This window comes from Marmota flaviventris, chromosome 17 (assembly GCF_047511675.1).
Source record: "Marmota flaviventris isolate mMarFla1 chromosome 17, mMarFla1.hap1, whole genome shotgun sequence".
NCBI classification, from domain to species: domain Eukaryota; kingdom Metazoa; phylum Chordata; class Mammalia; order Rodentia; family Sciuridae; genus Marmota; species Marmota flaviventris.
The window spans coordinates 52,142,236-52,161,123 of NC_092514.1; the positions used below are offsets into that span (position 1 = coordinate 52,142,236).

The 18,888-nt window shown below is 51.7% G+C and overlaps 2 protein-coding genes across 2 annotated transcripts in view; one reads left to right on the forward strand and one right to left on the reverse strand.

Annotated features, from left to right (window-relative positions):
- Positions 1 to 331: 331 nt before the first annotated feature.
- Acsf2 (acyl-CoA synthetase family member 2) overlaps positions 332 to 18,888 on the reverse strand; it is a 32,141-nt gene continuing 13,584 nt past the window's right edge. The window contains exons 2-16 of the mRNA XM_027924606.2: positions 13,608 to 13,803; positions 13,122 to 13,250; positions 12,825 to 12,878; positions 12,310 to 12,428; positions 11,996 to 12,161; positions 11,344 to 11,439; positions 11,035 to 11,192; positions 10,670 to 10,761; positions 10,295 to 10,371; positions 4,163 to 4,270; positions 2,622 to 2,773; positions 1,701 to 1,842; positions 1,500 to 1,610; positions 1,241 to 1,309; positions 332 to 983 (exon numbers count right to left, since the gene is read on the reverse strand). Of these exons, the coding sequence (XP_027780407.2) occupies positions 933 to 983; positions 1,241 to 1,309; positions 1,500 to 1,610; positions 1,701 to 1,842; positions 2,622 to 2,773; positions 4,163 to 4,270; positions 10,295 to 10,371; positions 10,670 to 10,761; positions 11,035 to 11,192; positions 11,344 to 11,439; positions 11,996 to 12,161; positions 12,310 to 12,428; positions 12,825 to 12,878; positions 13,122 to 13,250; positions 13,608 to 13,803 (1,720 nt within the window). The 3' untranslated portion in view covers positions 332 to 932. The remainder of the gene's footprint in view (positions 984 to 1,240; positions 1,310 to 1,499; positions 1,611 to 1,700; positions 1,843 to 2,621; positions 2,774 to 4,162; positions 4,271 to 10,294; positions 10,372 to 10,669; positions 10,762 to 11,034; positions 11,193 to 11,343; positions 11,440 to 11,995; positions 12,162 to 12,309; positions 12,429 to 12,824; positions 12,879 to 13,121; positions 13,251 to 13,607; positions 13,804 to 18,888) is intronic.
- Positions 6,165 to 9,770, forward strand: Chad (chondroadherin). Its single transcript, XM_027924607.2, has 4 exons — positions 6,165 to 7,000; positions 8,793 to 8,956; positions 9,207 to 9,352; positions 9,560 to 9,770. The coding sequence occupies exons 1-3, from the start codon at positions 6,227 to 6,229 to the stop codon at positions 9,346 to 9,348; spliced, it is 1,080 nt and encodes a 359-aa protein (XP_027780408.1). The 5' UTR covers positions 6,165 to 6,226; the 3' UTR covers positions 9,349 to 9,352; positions 9,560 to 9,770.

Consider the following 18,888-nt stretch of genomic DNA (forward strand, 5'->3'; position numbering starts at 1 on the left):
TTGGTGGTGATGGTTACACATATCTGTGACTGTATTGAAATCCACTGGTGCCAGGCATGGTGGTGCATGCCTGTAATCCCAGCGGCTTGGGGGGCTGAGACAGGAGGATCAAGAATTCAAAGCCAGCCTAAGCAAAGGCACTAAGCAGCTCAGTGAGACCCTGTCTCTAAATAAAATGCAAAATAGGGCTGAGGATGTGTCTCAGTGGTCCAGTGCCCCTGAGTTAAATCCCCAATACCACCTTGCCAAAGGAAAAAAAAAAAAAACCACTGGAAAAACTATATTTTAAATGGATGTTTTGGATAGTATGTGAATTATATCAATAAAGCTCTTATTTTTTCATCTTTTTTTATTAGTTGTTCAAAACATTACAAAGCTCTTGACATATGCTCTTATTTTTTTTAAAAGAATATTTATTGTTGGACTTCTCTGGCAACAATGTGAAAAATGATGGATCAGGTAAAGCTTACAAAAGAAAAAATGGAAGCCGGGTATGGTGGTGCACACCATAATCCTAGCAATTTGGGAGGCTGAGGCAGGAGGATTACAAGTTCAAGCCTGACTTAGTAATTTAGGAAGACCCTGTCTCAAAATAAAAAGGGCTGAGGATGGTTGTAAAGTATCCCTGGGTTCAATCCCCAGTACCAAAAAGAAGAAGAAGAAACAGAAAAAATGGGTTTGCAACCTCAAAGGGATGGGGTGAGGGTTAGATTAAACAGATCATCTACTTAAAAAGTAGTATTCAGAGGAATCAGTCTGAAAGTGCTGGTTTCTCTTGAGACTCCTCCTTTCTCCATCCACTGTCGTTCCAGAGAGAGTACTCCAGCCAGAGACCAGGAAACATAGAGCTCTTTATGCCAAATGACAAAGAAGACTGGGGCTTGGGGGGAGGGGCCGGAGGCAGGCCGGGTTGGACCCCTCCTCCCCTGGATTCACAGTTTCAGATGTCTTTCCATCTGCTCTCGGAGTTTGTATTTCTGGATCTAGAGGAAAAACAAAGGAGCGAGAGTCAGGTGGAGTCCCCGCCTGTTAGGGTGAGCAACCACAACCGTTTGCTTGGGACTGAGGGTTTTTTCAGTTTTTAGTGTTAAGATTGAGAAAGCCTGGGACAAATCAAGATGAGATGACAGGTTAGTCCCCCTATGCTGCCTCTCCTGCTCACCACGGAGAGAGGCATGGGTTGGGCCACCTGGAGTCCCATGACACCCTGCCCCTCCCTGGCCACCTCCACTTCACACACCTTTCCTGAGACAGTGAGGGGGTAGTCCCTGACAAAGACGATGTAGCGGGGGATCTTGAAGTGGGAGATCTGCAGAACAGAAAGATAAAGCAAGACGCTGGGCAAAGTCACAGGGCTAGGGTTGGGGCAAGAGGGCTCACTTGGCTGGAGAGTCATGTCTGTAAGGGTGGGGCATTCCCCAATCCTGGATGGTTGGCAGGAACAGGTGTGTGAGGGAACACTCAGGGGTCGGGGAGATGGAGGACACTGAGGCTCCCACCTTCCCTTTGCAGAAAGCTTTGATCTCTTCCTCAGTGGTGGTCTCCCCACTCTTTAGCCGGATGCAGGCACAAATCTCCTCCCCCATCCTGTGGTCCTTCACTCCCACCACCTTCCAAGGTCAGAGACAAATATCAGACATCATCATTTTCCTGCTTGTTTCTTGGATCACACCTGGGCTCACCTGGCCTGGGTGCCTCACCTGCACTTCCTGCACCTGTGGGTGTGTGTGGAAGAAATCCTCAAGTTCTGCTGGGTAGATGTTCTCACCGCCCCGGATGATCATGTCCTTAGAGCGACCCACGATCTTGCAGAAGCCCTGCTCGTCTATGGAGGCGATGTCTCTGTAGGTGAAGCCGAGGAATGCCCTCTATTCTCTGCTTTAACTGGCTCCCTTGCTCACTCATTCATCAAACATTTATTGAGCACCTGCTATATGTCCCCCATTGTTCTAGAAGACCCAGCAGGAATAAGACACATTCTCTGAAACTTATAGTCTAGGTAGGAAGGCAGAGAACAATAAACCAGTACAATACCTATCACATATTTTCTCTTTCTCTTTCCCTATCTGTGCACTTGCTTTTCAAGGCTGGTTTCTGTTTCATCATTCATGTCTTAGATCAAAAGTTTCCAAAGGCCTTCTCTGACCACCGGCTCTGAGGAAAGCTCCCCTCCCCATTACAGCCACCTTTTCTCCTATAGTGCACACAGCATAGAATCCCATTTAATTTTTTGATGTCCAAAATAATCTGTCATCCTCTTCCAGACAAGTGGGAAGTAAAAGCAGGGTCCTTTTTATCTTGCTCTCCACTGGGGCAACAGCAACAAGAACAATGCTGGCCCCTAGGAGGTGAGTACTAAGAATGTGCTGAGCTAACAAATGAGTGACTGAATCAATCTTGGCTCCAATTTTGGGAATATGGCTACAGCACACTGTTCTGGTGTCTTGTCTCCATGCTAGGTGTGGTTACCCACGTTGTACACATTTTGGAAGTCAAGTCTCCAGGATGAGAGGGGCCCTCTGGACACCCACATCCTCCTTGTGCTAATGTTTCCAGCTCAGTCTCAGAACCCACAGTCTCCCCTCAGTAGCCGGAGTCTCTCCCCCACCCTGCCTTCTCACCCTGTTCGATACCACTTGTCCTGCCCAACTGCTTCAAAGGTCTTCTGAGGCTCTCCCCAGTATCCCTGCATGACGCAGTACCCTCGGATGCACAGCTCCCCGGGCGTGTTCAGCTCGGCCAGCTCCCCTGTATTCACGTTCACGATCCGGGCCTGGGACAGGTCAACTTCAGGCTGGGGCCACCTGCCCACTCGTTCCAGGACTGGCAGCTCTTAGGGATGGGGAAAGCTTTGCCTTCCCTTCACCCAATAATGAAGTCCCCTGGCTCTGCCCATCACAGCCCAGGGAAGGGAGAGAGGCCAGAGTAGACTCATCACCAGTCAGAGACCTGAGCTGGCATGAAAGATCAGTCAAGGCCAAGGCCAGGGGTGCTGAGGGAAGAGGAGGCAGGGAAGGAAGCTTGTGGAGGGCCAGGCCAGCTGAAGAATTATAAACTGCAGAAGGGAAGGGAGTCTCCTCTGACTTCCTGTTAAGCACCAAATAAAGAAGCCAAGGAGGGTGGTGTGGCAGTGCCATGTGATCAGGAGAGGCAGTCTGAAAGCCTAGTACAAAAGGAACCACACACAGCCAGGCGCAGTGGCACATGTCTACAATCCCAGCAACTCAGGAGACTGAGGCAGGAGGATGGAAAACCCAAGACTAGCCTCAGCACCTTAGTGAGGCCCTAAGTAAATTAGCAAGACCTTGTCTCAAAAAATAAAAAGGGCTGGGGATGTGGTTCAGTGGTTAAGAGTTCCTGGGTTCAATCCCCTGTACCAAAAAAAAAAAAAAAAAAAAAAAAAAAGAAAGAAAGAAAGAAAAAGGAGCCACAGCCAGTGTGTCTCGGTTTGTGCATCCAAATATGGGCATAAATATGTCAGTTCCAGACTACCTTCCAGTTGGGTATCCCAGTGGGGGTGGCAGTAAGGCTGTCAGATATGGGAGGGGCTCATATTCCTGCATACTCACTTCCCATGGGACTGCTCCAGTTGGGAGGGTAGGAGGGAGGAGATGCACCTGAGGAGAGGTGAGTCCCAAGGGAAGCAGCTGCATGGAACCCCTGGCAGTAACCCCACAGGGACAGAGAAACTGGTATGGCAAAGGAGTCATGGCTGGGAATTTGAAATTGAGATGAGCTCCGGACAGTGTCTGAGATGCAAGGGACCCCCAGAGGGATAGGCTGCTTGGGAAACCATCTACACCCAGTCAGAAGAGCAACTCCACCAAAGCGAGAGGCAAGAGTCAACGGGGGAGAAAGAGCTAGGTAGGAAAAATCTCTGTGCTCTGGCCCCTCTTTGAGGCTTCCCTGGCTGCCCTGAAGCAGACAGTGGGCTTGGCAAAAACACACCTCAGACAGGAAGGGAGGCAGCTGGCAGCTGCTCAGGGCCTCTCTCCCAGCTCTTCCCCTTTCAGCCCACAGAGAGCCTTGGCCAGGCCCAGCAAAGATCCTGCTTCTAGGGGCTTTCAGCATCTTCTGTGAACTGTTGGGACCTCTAATGGAAAGCAATAAATGTCTCTGAGTGGTGGAAGTTGAGGTCTGAGGGTCTTGGTCGGGGGCTCACCTCTGTGTGAGGCATAACTCTGCCCACACTCTCTGCCTTCTGCTCCAGAGTGTCCTCAGGGAAGTTCATGAAGGTCACAGGACTATTCTCTGTAGTTCCATAAACAACCTAGAGGGTCCAGAAAGGGGGTTTGATGGGAGCTCAGCAATTACAGAGGGATGGGTGAGCTACTCAGGGCAGTTGAATAGTAGGAACTGAGACATCATTGGTTGATAGGGGCCCGGGAAGGGGGCAGAGACATTGATCTCTGCAGGGGTCCCGGATATGAAATAAAACTGAGACCTGGGAAGCCATTCTGTCCTAGCCAGGGCTCTCAGTCCTGCTTCCTTAGAGCAGTCACATGTCTGTCTGTGGCTCCTGGCATTACCAACATCCTAGACTTCTTTCCCCCATCCACATGCTGCCTTAGCTCCACCTTCCTGATTTCAGGCCACAACATCCTCTCTCCCTTCCTTCCAAACCGAAGGCCCCATAAACTTGATGAGAAAGCCAGTCCACCTTGGCCAGCTAGGAGTGGCACAGATGCAACCCACCCCCAAAACCTGGGACAAGTGCCTGACCTTGGGGTGGGTGCCCCAGAGCTCTGCAGAATTTCCTGTAAATTTACTTTCATCAAAATAAAATACAACCAGAGCAGGGATTTAAAACGCCTGTGGCACTCACAACCCCCAGCCCCACCCCTCCTCTTTCAGTGGTTGGAACATCCTGAGCATCAGAAAAATCAGAAGCCAGCCTAAATACCATCAGAGAATGTTATAGATCACCCTGTATTCTACTAGATCTTTGTCTGTGGCCCCCGATCCCCCTGTATCAGCTGGTGTGGCTCTGGCAAAGCTGGGGTCTAGTTCCTCCCCTATCCCCCAAAATGGACAATACCTCTTGCCAGGCAGCCCAGAGCTTACCTGGGACCAGAGCTATGACCTTCCTGCTCACCCTCCCCTGTCCACAGGAATCCGGACACGGTGGCTGGCAAGTGGGCACTCAGAGACCTGACCCAGCTGGGGAGGGCTGCCCACAACCTTGTGCATCTGGCAGCCTGAACTGGCCAGGGCTGATCCTGACAACGCCTCATCCATCCTCACAGTCCTGGGGCCACTGCCCAGGCGTGGCCTCTGCCAAGTACACCTCGGCGCCACTCGGCTGCCACCCTAAGACCCCTCAGGGGTGGATCCTGACCACTGGGAGATGGGGATATTTGGGGGGAGATCTAGGAGGGGGATGGTACGACTGTGTCCCGTGGCCTGTGGTCTCCGAATGTTTTGCCAGTTCTGTGGGTCACTTCCCACGCCTCCGCCCCCAAGTTCCCACTTCTCTGCTTAGCCTTCAGCCCTAGAAAAGAGGGTGGGGTGCGCGGGACAGAATCGCAAGCCTAGGACTAGAAGAGAAGAGTCAGGGAGGAGCCCAAGGATGAAGGCGCTCCTTAGGGTCGGCTCTGGAGTGTCTAGCCAGAAGGGGGAGCCCGACGCCAGAAGGGCTCTCACGCTCGGCTGGCGCAGCACAAGAGTCCCATTAAAGCGCCGCCGGCTTGCCGACCACGGCGAGACGCATCCCGCTGTCCGGCCCCGCTTCCTCTCTCCCTGGGTTCAGGGCACCCCGCCGAGTGTGCATTGGGTGGGGGAAACATGGAGGCTCAAATTTGAGCAAACAAATAAGTTCGGGGAACGCCTCCTCTCCGGTGTAAACTTGGGGCTCTAGACACACCCATGATCGCCCCCCCCCCAAAAAAAAAAAGCCCAGGGAAAGGAGGTAGGGGGAGAAAGGGCATCTCATCTGAGAGCAGGCAGCAAAGGTCTCAGACTGAGGGGTACGGTCTTGGCCCCCCATGCATGGTCGCCAGGTGGGGGAAGGGCCCCTGGCCCTGTCGCCATGGAGGGCGGGGGAGCATCTCTGGGCGCGAGGGAGTTAAGTCCAGTGGCCTCGATGCTCCACGTAGTAGCTGGCTCAGGCCGCCGGCTGCGGTCAGGGCCACCATATAAATAGGGCGGGAGACCCGAGCGCCCAGAACTTGCCGCTGCCCGCACCTGGCCGTCGCTGACCCTAGCCCCGGCTCCAGGCATCCTGGCCATGGCCCGCGCAATGCTCTTACTTAGCCTCGGCATTCTGGCCAGCCTTCTGCCGGCGCTGGACGCCTGCCCCCAGAACTGCCACTGCCACGGAGACCTGCAGCATGTCATCTGTGACAAAGTGGGGTTGCAGAAGATCCCCAAGGTGTCAGAGAAGACCAAGCTGCTCAACCTACAGCGCAACAACTTCCCGGTGTTGGCTGCTAACTCGTTTCGGGCCATGCCGAACCTCGTGTCGCTGCACCTGCAACACTGCCAGATCCGCGAGGTAGCCGCGGGCGCCTTCCGCGGCCTCAAGCAGCTCATCTACCTGTACCTGTCCCACAACGACATCCGCGTGCTGCGTGCGGGCGCCTTCGACGACCTGACTGAGCTCACCTACCTCTACCTGGATCACAACAAGGTGACCGAGCTGCCCCGCGGGCTGCTGTCCCCTCTAGTCAACCTCTTTATTTTGCAGCTCAACAATAATAAGATCCGTGAGCTGCGCGCAGGCGCCTTCCAGGGCGCCAAGGACCTGCGCTGGCTCTACCTGTCAGAAAATGCGCTCAGTTCTCTGCAGCCCGGAGCTCTGGACGATGTAGAGAACCTCGCCAAGTTCCATCTGGACAAGAACCAGCTATCCAGCTACCCCTCCGCTGCCCTGAGCAAGCTGCGGGTGGTGGAGGAGCTGAAGCTGTCCCACAATCCCCTGAAGAGCATCCCAGAAAACGCCTTCCAGTCTTTCGGCAGGTACCTGGAGACCCTCTGGCTGGACAACACCAATTTGGAGAAGGTGAGTGCTTGACTGCAGAGCTCTGCCCGGCTCCTTCTTCTCCCCCTGAAGGCTGGGAGCTAGGACCACAGCCGGGCACCATCCCCTCTCCTCAAATTCCCTGTCCCTCTGGCTATCTCAAGGCAAGGAGCTCTGCCACCTCTCCCTCTTCTTGTCACATCCCCACCCTAATCCTTATCTGGCTGCCCTCCCAGGACTCCTGCATCTAAGAGGAGAGGGGCTACCCTGGCCCCAAAAATGGCCTCTTAGGAGGCCTCTGTAGTGCTCCCAAACCCCCACTGTGAGCAGTGCCCACCTCTTCCGGTGGGGCCTTCCTCCCCTCCTCTGCTGTTTTTCCCAGTCTCCAGTAAACCTACCATCCCATAAAGAAAGGTTTGTTTATTGAGAAGGCTTCCAGAGTTTCTGGGCAAATCAGGCCCACAAAGAGACCCTGTTCCTGGTGGGGGAAGGCCTGTGTGCTAAGGTGGACTGGGGAGTGAGGGGGGAGCAAATACCTGAGGAAGACCTCTACACCCCTCAGAGGTCCTGGTGGATGTGCTGCCCCCACCCCCACCAATACACACACACACACACACACACACACACTTACTCACTCACGCCATGATATTTTCAGGTTCATTCTACCTAAGTAGGGAAGTCAAGGCATGGGGACCAAAGACTCCCTAGGCTGCAGAGCCATATGAAAGAGCAAAGGCAAGCACTCCATTGTCAGCCCTTTGCACTAGACAACCCACAGGAAAGCCTGGGCTGTGTGTGCTTCACTGTCCCCCAGACTGCTGGCTGCCCTTTGCCCATTCTAGTCCCCAGACCCATCTCCTGTGTGCATTCTCACTTAGTCCTTCTTCCCCTGGGATGCCAGTCTGGCCAGATCTCTTCCTTGGGACTGGAAAATCACCCTGGGACAGAGGCTTCAGACAGGAGGTTTGGTTGGGGGCCAGGACAAGGTAGAGGACAGTCTGGTCACTAGAGAATGTCACACCTTAACCTAGGCTGTAGGAGAAGGCACAGACATGGAGAAGATGACAGAATCCACCTGGGCAGCAGCCAAACTTTGCCTGGTTGGATGGAGCCTGCCAGGGCTTGCCCTTCTGTAGCTCAGACCCCACCCCCACTGGTGGTGGGATCCTCTATGAGCCACTAGTGCCAGAGTGGCCTTTTGGTGGGCAGCAGAACAGCATATCAGGGACTGATTTGGGTTAGGGGCAGCCAGACAGGAACAGTGGCGCCTGGGGCCAAGATGTGGGCACCAATGGAACATTTCCTCTGGAGCTGTCCAACTGGCCAATGTTTTCACCAAGGTGGCTCCACAAATAGTGTCTGGCAGGCAGTGAGGATAAAGCTGGGGGAAGTCCCAGGACCCTGGGCTGTGGGCAGCCTGGGCCTGCTGCCTACCCTGCCAAACACTGACCAGGTTCACCGTGTGCCAGTCTGAGCTCCTGGGGACAAATTCTGGCTGCCTTAGCAGCCCAGTATTTGCACAGGGAGTGTGGTGCCCAGGGGAGGGGTGTGGGGTGTGGTCCTAGGGCTACTATTTACTCTCTAGTGTGACTCTGGCTAAAGGGACAGAACTTTTTTTTTCCTTTTTATCATCTGCTGGTTAGAAACAACACCTCCTATCTCAAAAGGGCCATGGGGATTAGCTCATCAAGATAACTTGATCACTCTTCTTTGAAAACTCCTCAAGGTACCAAGGCCTGTGTCCAGGGGAAGACCCTGCTCCTCTGTGGGGACAGAACTGGGAAAGGCTGGACACAGGCTAGAGCACTCATTCCGGCCCACCTCACCTCCCTAGTTCTCAGATGGTGCCTTCCTGGGTGTGACCACGCTGAAACATGTCCATTTGGAAAATAATCGCCTGAACCAGCTGCCCTCCAACTTCCCTTTTGACAACCTGGAGACCCTCACCCTCACCAACAACCCTTGGAAATGTACCTGTCAGCTTCGGGGTCTTCGGCGGTGAGAATATTCCCATGTCACCCACAGAATCTCCCCTCATTTGGCCCCACATTTAGCTATCCTGGGTACACATTCCAGATCTGCTAGTAAGCACGGGACCCTGGGAGCCTCAATTTCCTCATTTGTAAAATGAGGATGACAGCTCCAGTCTATCCTGAGGTCAAGTCCATCCTGGCCCTGTAGTTCACTGTCCCTTCCCCTCAGTATTCCCACACCTTTCCCCAACCCCAGCAACTTTCTGTTTCTCCAGATGGCTGGAAGCCAAGGCTTCTCGCCCAGATGCCACCTGTGCCTCACCCGCCAAGTTCAAGGGCCAGCACATCCGTGACACAGACGCCTTCCGCAGCTGCAAGTTCCCCACCAAGAGGTCCAAGAAAGCAGGCCGCCATTAAACAGGTGGGGGCTGGGCAGGCAGGTCCCCCTTTTTCCTCTTTGGAGATTCTAGCAAGTGAGCTGGTATCACTCATGATTCCCCCACCTCTGCAGGAGGGGAGAATTGGTGTTCCCCTCTGGGAGGAAAAGATAGTGCCCAGGACTCCCACTGTCCTCTCTTACATTGTTTATGATGTTGGAGTCCTAACACACATCCTCACCTCACCACAGGTCCTGACCCAGCCAGTCCTGGTGACTGGCCTCTGCCTTCTGCCGGAGAGACTACTGACCTTCCCACCACCACCCGCTCCTCCCCTCAGCCTCTGCTGATGCACAGAGCTGCCCACAGCGACACACGTCCTGGCAGAGGGCCCTGGGCACTGTACCACCAACCCAGCTCCACCTGACAGGGTGCAGGGGAGGACCCAAAGCCCCTCTCAACCATCACGGCTGGCCCTGTTGTGGCTCCTCTCAGAGAAGCTGGTGTCAACACCCCCGAGTCCAGCAGAACCAGAGCAGGGTGATCATCAGGATGGTCACCCTCTCAGAACCATCCTTCTTCTGTTCCCTCTCTCCCTGCCATTTGGAAACAAATATCAGACCCTTAGCCCACCCCCTGCTTCCAGAAACGATCTCAAGCCCTTCCTCCAACTCTGCCAGCCCCACCTGCCAGGACGCTCTCACAGGACACCAGTGCTTGGCTGCACATCCTCCCCTGCTGCGTTTCTACCCCAGATTTCTATAAGTATAAATTTATGGATGTATAGTATTTACTCCCTGGTCACCTATCTCCATGCCTCGTCAGGTGCTGAAGAGGTCAGACTGTGTTTTCTCATTTCTGCTTTCTGGAGAGAGGGCTGGCCTAGGGGTCACCTTTGGAGATCTGGCCTCAGTTCATCCCCAGACCTGTCATTCAGTCCTCCCCCCACCCTCCCCTCACCCCCAGTGACTCTGGCTGCCACTCACCACCAGCTCCTTCATGTTCATTTTGTGGATGATGGCTCGGACCAGCTCTGGAGGTGCAGGGGACCCGGCGATCACACCTGAATCAGAGAGCGAGGCTGACACAGCTCCCCCTTCTCCCAGATCAGTGGACCCCCTTTATCTACTGCTGGTTGATCCTGGACCTTCTTTCCTTCTTTCCCTTATCCTGGGCCTATTTCCACACCTAACATCTGGCCTGCGCCTGGTGTCCAGGGACACTGGGGATTTGCCTCCCTCTCACCCATGTTTTCACAGGGCCCTTCCTGCCCCCGCTAAAGAGAAGACTGGCTCATTCAGGCCAGTCCTGGGGGAAAGCAGCCCCGTCCCCATGCCTGGCCATCCTTGGCCCTACCCCACCTCCACTTAAGGATGATAAGTCGTAACTGGAGAAGTCGGCCTGGTTCATAATGTCCACGAACATCGTTGGGGTGCCATATATGAAGGAGCCTCTGTGTAAGGGGAGGGTCTTCAAATTAGGCTTGGAAATGGAAAGGAACTCCCTCTTCCCACCCCACCATGAACCTCATTAAGGGCCAAAGCCAAAGCCGTGGGGAACAAGCAGAAGCTCAAGGCAGGAATTGGTCTTCTCCTGGGAGTCCCCCACGACCCCATCCCAGGTCTCATGACTAGAAGGAGGAGACATTTTGGAAAAGGTCAGGGCTCAGGTGCAAGGACTAGGAGAATCTCATCAGCCCATGGGTAGCCTGTCTACCAGTGCCCACTTCTCTCTGGTGATGGCCTCCAGCGCCTTCTTGCCATTGAAGCTCGGAGAGGACAGAAGGAGAGTGGCACCGTGCATCAAACACATCATCGTGCCCCCCACGGAGCCCAGGCAGTGGTACAGGGGGCAGGGCATGACCACCCGCAACTCCTCTGGCGGCTAAAGATGGAGACATGAGGCTGAGTCTATCATGGGAGTAGAAGCCCCAGAAGCCAGTTCCTCCAGCCAGCAGGGGGAGCCCAGCAAGCTGTCCCGCTCTGCCCACCTCCCCACAGCCGCCAAGCCTTGCCCCAGTCCAAACCCATCTCACCTTCTCATGCATTTGAAGGCGCTGGCCTATCATGTTGGAGTTGTTCACAATGTTGTAGTGGGAGAGGGTGGCCCCCTTGGGGCTGCCTGTGGTTCCCTACGAAGACAAGCAGGTGACACCTTGGCCTGCTTTCCCCCATCTCCTTCCCACCCTCAGCCACTGCCCAGGATGGATGCCCCAGATCCATTTGCTTCTCTGGTATATGTACCAAAGGTCTACCACGCGCAGCATGGGACCAGATGTGGGGATCCAGAAATGCGAACGAGAAGGACTCAGTGCTCATGTCACTCCCATGTGAGTCACGTGAGGAAGCTCAGGGAATTCTGTGGCCCACTAGCCGTGTGGGCTTGGACAAATTCTCTCTCTGGGCCTCAGATTTGCTTCCACTAAAGGAGGGACAAGTTCTATCACTTTAAACTCTGAGCCCTAGTGGTTCAGTAAATCTGTACCACAGCGGGGAGCAGGAGGGCCAGGAAAGGGTCATGTGACAAGGACACCAGCGATTTTCCAAGGCAGAGCAGAAGGGTAGAGGCCAGTGTCAGGAGAGTGCCTGCTCTCCTGACTTCCTGCGGTCTCCCCATCCCTGGGAAAGGGTCACAGAAGGAGGGGGCATGTGTCAGCTGGGCTTGGGGCCTGGAGACCTCTGCCCTACCGAGGTGAACTGGATGTTGATGGGGTCATGGCAGGACAGGAACTGCTGGGTGTGTCGAAGCTGGGCCAGATGCTGCTCTGTGCTACCAGCCGCCACCACATCATCCAGCAGCAGGGTCCCCGGCAAAGGGTCGTCCACCGAGATGACTGTGGTCAGATCTGGGAGACTGGGGGATAGGGAGGATGGTGAGAAGCAGGGGCTGTGGGTAAGTTAGGGGTTGCTCCAGGGGATGCCACCCCCACCCCTGGGGCTTGATGGAGGGTAAAGGAGTCAGGGATGCTTCGTGGTGCTCCCCAAATCCAGGATACACCTACCTCTCACTCTTTAAGGCCCCGGGCTGGGCCTTTTCAAGCTCCGGACAGATCTGCTTCAAGATGTTGTAGTATTGCTGGGTCTTGAATTGCTTGGGGAATACGAGGGCTTTGCAGCCCACCTGTGGAAGGGCACCCCCCCCCCACTTATGATCAGCAGGAAGCCCCAGACTAATCAGCTGCTCTTTTACACATGTGCATCACTACCCTGATGTACGCAAGCACCATCCTCTGACCCACACACCGGCTGCACCTGCATGCACCTGACTCCACAGCAAACACACAACCAGCTCCAGACACCACACCCTGAGACATGGGCCACACACGCAGAGCCACACTGGCCCATGACCACTGTGATACACATGTGCTCCCCAACAACACACACGCCAGCCTTGTGTCTGGCCCACCACCAGAGGCTTGGGTCCTCCTTCCAACCACAAACAGCTGGGGGAGGGACACCCTTGCTGCCTGGCCAGGTCTGGCCCCTGAGCCAGGCACCAGCAGGGGCGCTGAGCTACCTTTTTGAGGACATACTCCAGTTCCATAGCCTGGTAGGCTGGGTTCACAGACACCTGGGGGGAACAAGGAGGGAATGTCTGTCCTGGGCAGCCACTCCACCCTGCAGATGCCCCTCTACTCTCAGAAGGCACGAGGTAGCACACCACCCGGTCTACATGGTGGGCCTTAAGAGACAGAACTACCTGATCTGAAATCAGCCAGGCACTGGTTTGGTTCTGGGGCCAAGAGGCAGGTGGGTTCCTCTCGAGTGGCATTCCCCCCACAGATACCCCCCTGCACCATGCAAACCTCCTTACCAGAATGATGCCTGCCTGGGCAGTGGCCAACTGCATGAGCACCCATGCATAGGAGTTGGGTCCCCACATGCCCAACCGGTCACCCTTGCAGAGGCCAATGCTCAGAAGACCAGAAGCAGCTTTATCCACCTGGTGCAAACAGATGGATCACAGAGGGTGAGATGGGAGCAAGCAGGAAGGGGCCCATGACTCTCACCCTCAGCCCTTGGCCCAAGGGTTCACATCAGAATCACAAGGAATACCGGGACAGGCAGATTCGCCTCAGTGGAGCTCTGGGTGGAGCTCGAGGTACACACAGTTAACAGTGCTCCAGGAGCTGCTGAGACAGACCATCTCTGCCTCAGTTATGTCTGCTTCTCTTGCTGTCCCTTAGGTCCTCAGGCCACCACACTGCCCATCATCATGTCCCACCCTCCAGCTCCACCCACCCAGGGAAGCCTGGGGACTGGCACCTGCCCCCTTTGAGGGTTCAAGGTCAGGACCCACCTCTTCCTTGAGTTGGGCGAAGTTCAGCCTGACGTTTTCATGGAGGACAACCAAGGCCTCTCGGTCGGGGAACCTCTGTGCTGTGGCATCAAGGCACTGCCCCACAGTCTTGTTGATAAGAGGGAAACTGGTGTGTCCCTGAAGGTAGCTGAAGCCCCCGACGGGCAGAGGGGCGGTGCGTTCCAGCTCTTGGGAGCTGTGGGGAGAGGGTCACGGTCTGAACTGTGCCAAGCTGGCCCTCCCTGCCAACAAGGACACCCAGCACACCCAGCCTGGGGTCAGATTGCCAATGTGTCAGAGCAGAGTTTTCTCTGGATCTTTTTATAAGCCCAGGACACTTCCTGTGACGCTTCCCCAACCTCAAACAAAACCCCAAGGTAGTAGGATGGGGACAAAGCCACCTCAAGTAGGGGACAAGGGTTCTTCCCTCACCTGCCTCACCTGAAGGATAAAGTGCCCCAAGAAGCCTGTGGGAGACCACTTATACACACACAGAGATCTTATGAAGCATGCCTGTACCTATACCCCCAATCCCTGCCTGCCAGGAAATAAAAAGGTCCCTGGGGTTCTTAGGAACCAGTGAAACCCATGCTTGGACCCAGAGTGGGAATCCAGGACCTTGGGTTCTTTGATGGGCCCTTGTTTCTCTCCTCTGGGTCTAAAGTTCAAAGACAGAATAGGCAAAGGGTTTAGGAGGCAGATGGTAGCCCTAGGAACGGTGGTTGGAAAGATCCTGTTATTTGACAGACTGACCAGGTTGCAGCAAGAATCTTCCCTCCCACAGATGAAGAAAAAAGTCCCTGTGTTCTGAATGGCACCTGGGCTCAGGCTCCCAACTCTCAGGTGACACGGCAGAGCAGAGGTAATTGTGACAGGAAAAGAGGGGGAGTATTTGGACCACATGGTGGTCTCAGGCACCACAGGGCAACAAGACAGAAGGAGATGGTGCCACAGTAGCAGATGTCCCGTGCCAGGCACAAATGGACTGTCCCTAAAGAGGAAACGCTCATCTCCTCTACGTCAAATATCTAAGGTTACTTTGTTTTTTTAAGGGTTTTATTTATTTGTTTGTTTGTCACACATGACAGCAGAATGCATTTCAATTCGTAGTACACATATAGAGCACAATTTTTCATTACTCTGGTTGTACACAAAGTAGAGTCACACCATTTGTGTTTTTGTCCATGTACCTAGGGTAATGATGTCCATCTCATTCCACCCTCTTTCCTATCCTCATGCCTCCTCCCTTCCCCTCCCTCCCCTTTGCCCTATCCAAAGTTCCTCCATTCTTCCCATGATCCCCCACCCACCCACCTCCATTATGGATCAGCATCCACTTATCAGAGAAAACATTTGGTTTTTTGGAATTGGCTTACTTCACTTGATACGCTCCAACTCCATCCATTTACCTGCAAATGCCATGATTTTATTCTCTTTTAATGCTGAGTAATATTCCATTGTGTATATATGCCACAGTTTCTTTATTGCCTAAGGTTGCTTTAATATACAGTGAGAAACTGATGTGATTCCATTTTTGAAAATAAATAAATAACAGCAGCTTCTACCTCAAGGCCTGTCCTAAGGAAGGGGGTATGACCCTTGTCCTTGGAAAAATCCACAGAGCACTCCTAAGCACATACCCACCCTGCTAAGTTGTTTGTCTACAAATAACAGGAGAGATCTGCAGCGGTTCCAGGTGGCTCTGACTCAGTCAGTCTAGGTGAGGACCCATAGCAACCCCCTAGCAACCACCAATCAACATGAGACAGGGAAAATACCTGGGATGCCAGATGACGCCCCCAATAGTTTATGGTGATTGATAACATGTTGGGAAACCATGTAGTTTAGCATGTAGACCCCTCATAGCCTAAATCAATCAGTTCAAAGGAATCCCCCTCTTGTACTAAACAATCACCCCTACCCAACTTGTTCCCACCAGTGAATGTGCTAATCAACATTAAGAGCTGTTGTTTGATTTTCCTGTGGTATGGAATGATTTGCTGTGTGATGTTGTGATGCATAGAGTATCCCCCCAAAACCTATAAAATCTCACTGAACAAAGGACCGGGACTCACTCCTTGGGACCGCTACGTCAGAAACAGTTGTGAGTCCAGGCTCGAGCTTGCAATAAAGACTCTTGTGTGATTGCATAAGATTCGGTTCCTGGAGGTCTACTGGAGTCCCAGGAATCTGGCATTACAACAGAAATGTATTTGGGAAGCTAGGGTTGTGGCTCAGTGGTAGAGAGCTTGCCTAGCATGCATGAGGCACTGGGTTCGATTCTCGGCACTGCATACAAATAGATAAAACAAAGGTCCATCAACAAATAAAAAAAATACTTAAAAAAAGGAAAATGTTATTTAAAAAAAAGAAATGTTTTTTGAAAGACATATAAGTGAGAATTATGAATTCCCTTCTCCTCCTGGTAAGGAAGCTGAAGGGCAAAGAAGTCAGATGCCTGCAGGGATGGCAAATAACTGAGCTGAGGCAGGGAATTCAGTGGAACTTCAGCTGCCTCAACACCTACAGCCAGGTCTGCCACCCTGATCCAGGGAGGAGGCACAGGGAGGGGCAATTCCTGCTCTTTCCACTTTGAATTTATTCCCTGTCTGACCATCAGAGACTATCTGGTCTCAAATTTTATTTATTCCACAAAATATTTATTTTTTTCTACTAGCTGATCCCAACACATAGACTAGAGTAGACCCTGGCAGAAGGGAGACAGGTGGCTCCTCCAGGGAGTTAAAAGAGTTCTAGAAACTCCTATCAATGCAATTTGCTCATAAAGGTAGGAACCACCCCTGTCATTTAGTCATTTCAAAAGCTGATTCTCCTTCCCTGGCCAAACCTCAATCACCTGGGCCAGATAGGCAGCCATTTGTTTTTCTGTTTTTAAAGAGAGCTGGGGAAGTTCCTCTCTCAAACAAATGTTTTGTGGTTTTCATTTTTGTCATTTTGTTTTGTTTTGGGGTGTGGAGGGAGGGAGCTTAAGGAGTTGGAGGAGGAGAACCAGCAGACCTTGTTGGTCTCAACTCACAAAACTAAAGTCAACAACCTTTCATGCGGCCATCAGCTACTTAGATTGGGGAGGCCTTCCACAGCCAGATGGGACTGAAGCCAGGAAAAAGACAAAGCCCAGCCCCACCCAATGCTGCCCTTAAGACAGTTGGCCCAGATCTTATTTTATAAGCGAGAAGTTGGGAACAAGGAAATTTGGGGATAGCAGTCGGTGGGTACTGGAAATTGAACCCAGGGGCTCTCTACCACTGAGCTACACTCCCAGTCCTTTCTTATTTCTTATTTTGGGACAAGGTCTTGCCAGGTTGTCCAGGATAGCCTCAAACTTTCAATCCTCCTACCTCAGCCTCCCCAGTAGCTGGGATGATAGTTATGTACCACCACATCCAGAGAGGCCATTTTTTAAAACTTTTTTTTTAATTTGTTCTTTTTAGACTCCATGTATGTATAATATACTCCATGTATGTATAATTTTGACTATTATACATACATGGAGTATAACTTCCAATTCTTGTGGTTGTACATAATGTGGAGTTACACTGATCGTGTATTCATATGGATATAGGAAAGTGATGTCCAGTTCATTCTACTGTCTTTCTTATTCCCACCCTCCTCCTTCCCCCTTCATTCCCCTTTGTCTAATCCAAGGGCTTCTATTCCGCCCCCCCCCCCATTGTGTGTTAGCACCTGCACATGACAGAACATTCGGCCTTTGATTTTGGGGGATTGGCTTATTTCACTAAGATTGATAGTCTCCAGATCATCTATTTACCAGCAAATGCCATAATTTCATTCTTATTTATGACCAAGTAACATTCCATTGTGTATATATATATGCCACATTTTCTTTATTCATTTATTTGGTGAAGGGAACTTAGTTTGTTGATTCCATAGCTTAGCTATTGAATTAAGTTGCTATAAACATTGATTTGAGGCTACTGTATTGAACTCAGCTCCTGCACTGGGCTCCAACTGACCAGACTGAAAATCAAAATGGAGTCACCCAGGCTGAAGTTCCACATTGTCAAACAAAATGAAGCCATTTATATGAACTTTCAGGATACCAGGAAAAAAATGAGAAAACAGCCTAATTTCCCACAGGCCAGTTTCAATCAGCGTGATAATGATCCTCACTCAAAATATGGTAATCTAAAGTAATCTAATCTTAACCCATCAGCTATTTTTCTGCAGTTCTATCTCCCTCTCCTCAGTATACAAGGAAAGTAACTTTGAAATTTGTTCTTTGTTTTTGCTTTCCCTTCTCTGTCTATAAGCCCAACCTCTTTGGCTCAGTCCATTACAACATTTCCTGTATTTTAGAGAAAGTAGTTGAAGCAGACTCCCTCTGAAATGAGGGGCAACTTTCTGATAACTTGTTTTGTTGTTGTTGTTGTTATTTGTTTCTCTTTCTTTCTTTCTTTCTTTTTTTTTTTCTTGCAGGATTGGAAACAGCCCCTTTTGAAATTAGAGCTCCAAACTGATTTAACTTCTGAACTTCCTCCACTGGCTGAGAACAGACCAAGGAAACTGAAAATGACCAGTTCCCTGGCTGACTAAATCTGCTGATGTCTATTTCCTGTCTTTTGTTGTACTTTGCTGTCATTTCTATTCTAAAAGCCGGCCTCATCTTTGAACTCTCTGAAGATGGAGATTGAGATAGAAAGCCTCCTCTACTTTCCTTCAAAGACAGTTTTGAATAGATTGTCTTCCTGCCAAGCTGACTCCCCCGAGTATTTGTGAGGTACAACAAGCAGTAAAGCTCTTGCCCCGCATATAACATAGAGTTCCTGGATTCTAGGACTGAAAATAAAGCCAACTACAATGTTTAAACTAGCCAGGCTAGTGGCATGCGCCAGTAGTCTCAGCCACTTAGGAGGCTGAGGCAGGAGGAACGCTTGAGCCTAGTAAATTTAGAACTCATTTACTATGTGGTTAAGGTGCCTCCTCTAATCAGCGTATTTCCTGTGAGATTTGTTCTTGTTATTCTCCTCCTCTTTTGTGAATTAAAAAAGAAACATCTGGGGCTGGAGTAGTGGCTCAGTGGTAGAGCGCTTGCCTGGCATGTATGAGACTCTGGGTTTGATCCTCAGTACCACATGTAAGTAAATAAATAAAACAAAAGATCTGTTGGCCACTAAAACAATATATATATAAAACAAGCATCTATTTGTGTGACAATACACCAGGTGATTCGTGAAATCTTTCTGATCATCTCCTTATTTAACCATAGAAAACAGTATAATTCCATGCATATGAAATATCC